The 8,238-nt window shown below is 36.6% G+C and overlaps 1 protein-coding gene across 1 annotated transcript; it reads right to left on the bottom strand.

The window, feature by feature from the left end:
* Nucleotides 1–430: 430 nt before the first annotated feature.
* On the bottom strand, nucleotides 431–1,348 carry LOC130850225 (olfactory receptor 9G1-like). The gene is given in 1 exon segment (XM_057729625.1): nucleotides 431–1,348. A coding segment is annotated over 1 exon segment (918 nt).
* Between the last annotated feature and the right edge of the window lie 6,890 nt (nucleotides 1,349–8,238).

Below are 8,238 nucleotides of genomic sequence, written 5' to 3'. Positions count from 1 at the left end.
CTATTTAATAGTCATAGGAAAATATTAAAAAGTATTTCAACATATTTGTTCCTATTTCTAGGAAATAACGATTGGATACTATTCTATACATGTCAGCCAGCCAAAAATATTTTCATGCTAAAGAGTAGGCTGTTCCATCACTTTATAAAGGTAGGAGAGAGGTTTTGCACTTGAGTTCTCTGTTTTTAATCTAGAGTAATATAAAATTCAAAACAAATTTTTATATTTTGTATTTAAATTTTTTCTCCTAAATTGCCCTAATTTTTTTCATCTTAGGTCTCTTGAATTGCCATGCATCAAGGGCGCACATTCTCTAACTTGCATTGTAAGAATTCTTGGTTGTGATGGCACACAATGGCAGCTCTTCTTGAAATACAACAAACTGATTAAATATTGTCTTTGCATCTCCTTAGAAGGAGAGAAACTTGCTTTATTTGAGGAGTTTATTCAGAGCCTCTTTCACATCCTTATTTCTCAAGCTGTAGATCATAGGATTCAACATGGGAAATACTACGGTGTAAAATGTAGAAACTATTTTGTCTGTATCCAAAGAAGAGTTGGATTGTGGATGAGCATAGATGTAGAGAATGGAGCCGTAGTACAAGGTGACAGAGATCAGGTGGGAGGAGCAGGTGGAGAAGGCTTTGAGATGGCCCTGCGTGGAGGGGATGCTCAGGATGGTGGCAATGATGAAGAGGTAGGAGGCCAGGATGAGCACAATGGGGGTGATGACATTGGACGCCAGGAGCAAGTACATCAGAGCGTGGTAGCCATCCTTCCTGCCACAAGCCAACTTCACCAGGGGGAGCAAATCACAGAAAAAGTCATCAGTGATATTGTCATTACAGAAGTTCATGGTAAATATCCTTTTGGTTATGATGGCAGAGTTAATAAAGCCTCCAAGGTATGAGGTTGCTACCAAAAATGCACATAGTTTTATGTACATGACCTGAGAGTAAAGCAGTGGCTTTGAGATGGCCACATAGCAGTCATAAGCCATGGCAGCCAGCAGGTAACACTCACTGTAGGCCAGCCCAGCAGAGAGGAAGAACTAGGCTACACAGCCAGCAAAGGAGATGCTTTTGTCTTCAGAGATGCCGGTCACTAGAATCTTTGGGGTGTACACAGAGGAGTACCAGAAATCCAGAAAAGACAGATTCCCAATGAAAAAATACATGGGTGTGTGCAGCTGGGAGTCATTACAGATCAACCCCATGAGGGTGGTATTTCCTACCAGGGTCATAATGTGGACACCAAGGAACACCACAAACAGGACCAGCTGCATCCTGCGGTCTGTGGTGAAGCCCACCAGGATGAACTCAGTCACTGTGTAATTGCTTCTCTCCATGGCTCTAGGACATCTCACCTAAGAAGAGAGAAAATGAGGTCAACTTGAATCACTTTGCTGAATACATAGCAAATATGCTAAATAAAGGACTTTGTGTCACTGTTCTACCTAAAAATCTATGATCCAACACTGTAAGTTCTTATTTTAGAGTTTTTGTTTTGTAACAAACCACTCAGAGTTTAAAATTATATATTTTTAAATGATAAACTTAGATAAATGAAAATTTTCAATAGTCTATTTGAACAAACATCAGACAACAGAGGCGAGGTATGGGAGATGATTTTATAGAGAAGATGCAAAGTAAAACAAGAAAATTATTTAAATGACTATAGGGTAAGTGGTTGCCCAGTTTGGGAAAGCCTAGACAGCTATTTGTGATCAGTTGTTCTTAAGTTTCTTTTTCTGGAATTTAAGTGCGTTGATTCTGGTTTAAGTTTGATTTTGCTTATAACAATTGTCAGGATATAAATTAGAGCCACCTCAGTCTAATGGTTTCGTTGTTTAATAACTTTAATTATATTCAATTACAAAAATGTGAAATTGGTTAACGACTTTTCCCTCTTAGGAATGATTGTTCAACTAAAGGAAGGATAACAGTTACTATTTCTGTTTTCTTGTACTTTGGTCTTCTTCATCCTGTCAATTTCCTTTTTTGCTAAATGTGTGACTTCTTGTCTTAAATTGCTAATTTTATCTGAAATACTGAATATCGCCTATTTTTAATATATTTTTTTAAAAAATCAAGTATTTTTCTTTCAGTTCTTCCCTATACTGGGATACCTTAGATCCCTATGAATTCTAGGTCATAGTAATATGTATAGGCATTAGAAAATACACATGTTATAAGAATAAAACCTGAATATATACAATGTTTTGGGGGAAATATATACAGAAGAATGATGTACAATGATGGGATTATAAAGCACAAAGGATTAAGTGTATTTTATATATATATTTGATCAATAAAATATATATAACAGTAATCTAAAGAGTGAATTTTAGATGTAAGAAATTCATGTATACTGCATATATAATGTAGTACTCTAAACTTACAAATTATTGAAAATTTTTATTGCTTTTTACTGTTTTATTATTAAGGATTTCTACCTAAATAACAATCAGGCAAATAATGCATATTCTAATTAGAATATGACCATGTGACTTGGTGTCCATCTAACATAGAAATTTGTTTCACCTTCTTCAAGATTCCTGCACACAGAACTATAATTGTTCTGTTGGAATGAATAGACACAAATATATCTAGCGACTGTACATCTATAATACACTTAAGGGAAAATTCCAGTCACATTAATTTCCCATCAATCTAAGTTGTTTTATAGCTAAATAAACAAAAGTTCTGGTGAACAAGACTGTTATTTGGATGTTCATCATCTTGGAACTTATAAAAACACTCAGTTTTTCCAGACTAGGAAAATTAGTGTTAATAAAACTGATTTCTGAGTAAAATATAGAACAATGTAAGGTTGTTTCTCTTGGGCTTTTGCTACTACTATTTTTCTTCTTTTTCTTTTTGTTTTTTTGTTTTTTTGTTTTTTGTTTTGTTTTTTTTTTTGTTTTTTCGGCATGAAGATAATAGCTAAAGTTCACACACAAATCTAGAAATTTCCAGAATGAAAGCAGAACATGCAGCTTTGAAGGATGCCAACATTTAAGGGGAGGACACAAAAAGTGGAGCCCAAAGAAAAGCTGAGGGTGGCTGGGAGTCTAGGAACAACCTGGATGCAGAAATCAGGCATCATAAAGTAGACTCAGGGGACCGGAGTTAAGGAACAGGCATCTGGCTCTGAGAGGCTCCAACAAAATGTGACTAGACGGAAGGTGCCCAGCTTTTACACATCAGTTTAATATGAAAGTTCTCACCCAGCTTTCCAGTTCCTTTAGACCTGAACCCATGTAGGACAGCAAGTTAACCTCCCCCATGAACCCTAGGTTTGGCAGAGAGGCAAGATGGGAGGAATCTGGCTCTTTGAATAGCCTGATGAAAGAGAAAGTCTGTGCCTGTCTGGGCCACCACTTCTAGACCATTACATTTCTCCATTTCTAAAGGTTCCCTCATCTAGCTTCAAAATCACATGTAGCTAAATCCAGAGGTGTATTAGACCTCATCTGATTTGACCTACTAGCAGTTTTTGACATTTACTAGTTTTTTCTGATGGAAACATTCTTTTCCATTGGTTTCCAGGTCATCAGACTTGCTTGGGTTTTCTTCTTCCAGAGCTGCAAGTTCTCATTGTTATTGTCCCCCGTTTTGAATTTTGGGGAGCCCTAGAATCAACCCTTCAATGTTTTCTCATTTCCATCAACAATCACTTTCCAGTGGACCATCTAGTCTTATGACTTTAAATGTTCTTCATATGAGTCCTATCTCTCTTTCATCTATCTATCATCTATCTATCTATCTATCTATCTATCTATCTATCTATCTATCTATCTATCATCTATTATCTATCTATCTATCTATATCTATCTATCATCTATCTATCTATCATCATCTCCTGACCATTTCTTTTCCTTGAACTTCAGACTCATGAATCCAAATGCCTACTTAACATCTCTTACAGGATGTCCACTGGGAAGTTCAGGAAAATCCGAGTTCCTAACAATCCTCCCTAAGCCTGCTTTGCTCTCAGACTTCTCCTCTGCAGTAAATGCATTATCTCAGTTTAGGGAAAATCATGGGATATTTCTGACCCCTCCTTGTCTTTTACCCTGTAGCTGACCAATCAGCAACATCTTGATTCTACCATCAAAACAGATCCAGAAGGTGACCAGTTGTTCCCAGCTCTAGTGGTTCCACCTGACACTAATTCATTCTCACCTCACGTTTGCATTACTGCAGGGCTTCCTAATGTTCTCCCTGCTTCCTCCCCACTCCCATCCTTACCCCCCTTGAGGGTCTCAACAAGGCAGCCAGAGTGATCCTATTAAAATATCAGTTAGATTACATTACGCTTCTTCAATCACCCTAATGACTTCAGAACATATTCAGAGTGAAAGCTCAAATCCTTACTAAGATGTGCAAACGTATTACCTGTCTGCTTCTGGCTCCTACTGTTCTTGTCTCCCTTTCACTATTCACTCCACTCCAGCCCTGCTACCCTCCTTTCAATTCCTTGAACAAACTGGGTTTGCTCAGAGTCTTTGCATTGCTTCACTCTATAGTTAGAATGCTCTTCCTCAGATATCTTTACAAAGAATGCCCTCTTTTTTTCCAGGTGTCAGTTGCCACTAATATCATCCCTTTTCCAGTGCGCCCTGATCACCATATAGCATTCCACTTCCGTGACATTTCTCATTTCGCTTTTCTACTGTATTATTCTCCCTAGCACTTCTCATTATCTAATATTACATATATCCTCTTAATTTAACTTATTCTCTTTTCCCTATAGTAGAATATAATCTTTCCCATCTGCTTTAGATGGAAAATGTATATCAGTTCAATTTCTATTTCATTTTAATTTGTAGTTTACTATGAAGTTTTGTGGGCTACTTGTTCTAAATGAATACAAACAATATAAATTGAGAGCACTTAGTGGATAGGCAAAATCTCTGAAAACATGGATTCATGAGTTCTAAAAATGGTTTCCTGTGAGAAAAATTTGAAAACTCCTGGACTAAATCTTCAACTTAGTATCTTCTGTTTCTGTGTTCTATGATTCTCATAATTATTCCAGAATTTTATTATATATAAAAATAGTAGATAAATATTTTGAATACTCTGAGTCAAGTACTGTGCTAAGTGTTTCACATGAATTATTTTATTAATTTCTACAACATCCATTATAGGTGTGTTTAAAGATTGGCAGCAATAATTTTACAGATAAACAAACCGAGGTTTCACAAGTAGCTAGTAATTTCACAGTTAGTAAATCATCTTGTCTTACTCCAGAGACCTGGTACTTAACCACTAAGCCTCCACATTTCATGCCTGATATTAGGTTCATAGTTACTTATGGGCTCCATGGATTCCTCTCTTTTCAGTTATAACACTTTAACTCTAAAACAATAGGATAAAGCTGAGAGACTCAGATGCTATCCCAGGTGAGTACCTCATACAGGTGGCATCAGATAAATCCTTCCAAGTAGCTTCCAAATCACCTTCTGGCAGAGTCATGTGTCTCCTCATTGACAGCCAATACTGATTATGAATATAGAAATATTCTACTCACCTCGCCCAGGACCAGGACACTTACCTGCAACTCTCACAGTCACAGCCAACAAAGGACCACACCATAGGTCCAGATAATTTATACTTGCTCTGGGTCCCCAGTGTATTTGATTCCTTAAGTACCTCAGGGGTTCATAGCTTTGAAAGTCTCTAAAAAGCAATTAACCAAAAACTGTCTTGACTTTATTTAGGAGAATCTCACTCAATGCAAAAGAAGGAAATGATTTTAAAAGTAATGATGCTAATTACTGTACTTTAAGAAACAATTTTTTGTAACACCTTCCTGGGAACTTTGTTTAATTGTCAAACACCTCTACGGAGTGTGGATTGCTGTTCCCACGAGAAAACAGATCCAGATCACTTGATTAACTTGCCCAGGTAAAATTATAAGTAAGTGCAGTCAGGATTTAAACCCAAGGCAATCGGATTAGAAAATTCAGTCTTTCCCCTACACCAAGCATATTTCAAAGAGACATAATCATTATCTGTTCAGCTGTGACCAGGATGCTTTAAAAGTGAACTGTACTTATCCTGAGTATCTATACAAATAGATTTTGCAACAGTTATATTCAGCCTCATTTTTCATCAACTCATTACCCAATCTTTAAAAGACAAGAGATGTGTCACATTAGCTAATGTCCCTAAAATCAGCTTGTCAGGTTTCTCCATTATTTATCATAATAATATTTATTGAGTACTTAGTATGGGTCAGACACTCCACTGAGTGCTTAAAAAGAGTCATCTCATTTTAACTTCACAATAATCACATAAAGTAAATACAATTATTATCCCCACTTTACAGATGAGCTATCCAAAGAGATTTTTCAAGAGAGTATTCAATAATTTGGGGATGCGATATGGATTGTTCAGCATGAGATGTAGGGTCAGGCAGATTTGGGCTGAATTTTGGTTTCAACCCTCTATATCATGACCACCTTTGAAAACATTTACTCTTTCCCAGAATCAATTTCTTCATCTGTAATGTATAATGCACTTGTCATCTGTAATAATGCATTTTTTTATGATTGTGGGGAGAGTTAATAGAGCTAATATATTTAAGGAGAGAGGAGAGTATTTGACATCCAATAATAGATATCATGTATTGATTATTTAATATTAAATTGGTTATTAATGCCATGATTTTTATATGGTAGAATTATTATTATGCAAAGGAGTAAAGATGATAAAATCGGTCTTTTCTACCTTTGCTCTTTTCCTCTGCTAGTCAAGCATACTCTCCTTTGCCTCAGAGCTCTGTTGATGAGTTACAATTGACCACCATGGTACCCCATCTCATCTTCTGTTGACTTTCTTCATTTCCTTGTGTTATGCTCCAAATATGAACTTTGGGGGGGTCACTGATACCTTTGTGGATCTTCTCAATTGAAGATGCTTAAATCCACAACACAAACACACACAAACCAAATAGGGCACACATATTCACTGTGTTTCCCTTTAGGCTTAAACATGGGTGCCAAGTCACAAGTTAAAAGTTTTAGTTTTAAGAAAGTAATCTTTTCTGATGAATCTTACCTAGAGGCTATGGCAGCCTGACAGGAATGATAAGCTGTTGTCCAACATGTCTTTTAATGTATCTTTTGCCTTTCTATCCCCTGGGACAAAAATCAAATTAAAAAAGTTAAACTTTTTATGATTTATTTTGAACCTGAATATAGATGGCTTAGTCTGCTGTCCCCTAAGACTCTTGCAATAGCCATGAAAGATTATTCCACTGGTAAATAGTTCTCAATGGCTTTTTTTTTTTGCATTTTTGTGTCAATTGTATAGCTTTATTTTCCTTTCCTTCCTTTAATATAAATTATCCTTCTTCACCACAAATAATAGGGAAAGCCAAGTCTCCATTTTTCCTCTTAGAAACTGCCATAGGATGATGGTGAGGTATAAAAATGATGCTTTACAGCTCCTGTTATAACAGAATATAAATGACTGCTGCATCATTGTGGGGATTAAAAAGAAATTCTATGCCACCAGTAAATCTGAATCACACAACTTACCAAAATTTGTAGTGTGACCTTATCCCAACACTCTAGTATTCAAATCAGCTAGTTCCAGAATCTTTGATAACAGTGGATCCTAAATGTTTTATATCCATGGAATTCCTCCTTGTTGTATAGCTTGAGGGATGGTAAGCAAGGCAATTAAGCAAAACTATGCATTGACAAAGTCAGTCTTATTAAATAAGACTCAGAAAGGTTTTGTGTAGAGACTGTGATTCCCCAGGGATAGATACAGTCAACCATAAATCTCCTTTTCATTCTGTATAGTGTTTTGCTGAATCCAAACATGCATGTAGCAGATAGGTACCCACTATGTACATTAGAATATTAATAAACACATAGGTATTGATATGTCTGTAGGCTGCTTGGATATCTTCCATTTGTCCCTCTAGAGAGTCTGCTATCCTTTGCCACCCTGCTCTCATCTCCAGGATACCAACCTACATGAACTAAATCAATGAACTTGGCCAATGTGGGGAGGAACTGAAAAGAGAGAAAAGACTGGTTTCAGAATACCTATTCCTGTTACCAAACTCAGGTATGGTTGCTTGCCACTCAAAAGCCAATGATCAAGGGGCAAATGTTGGTATAAAGGAAAGATGCTTTATTCAGAAAAGCCAGCAATCTGGGGAGAAGGTGGACTCTTGTCTGGAGACCAGCTCCCAAGATTCTGCTCAGGGGAA

The sequence above is a fragment of the Hippopotamus amphibius genome, chromosome 3 (assembly GCF_030028045.1).
Source record: "Hippopotamus amphibius kiboko isolate mHipAmp2 chromosome 3, mHipAmp2.hap2, whole genome shotgun sequence".
Classification (NCBI taxonomy): Eukaryota; Metazoa; Chordata; class Mammalia; order Artiodactyla; family Hippopotamidae; genus Hippopotamus; species Hippopotamus amphibius.
Note: the sequence above shows the minus strand (reverse complement) of the source record. Positions and strands in the feature narration are given on the sequence as shown.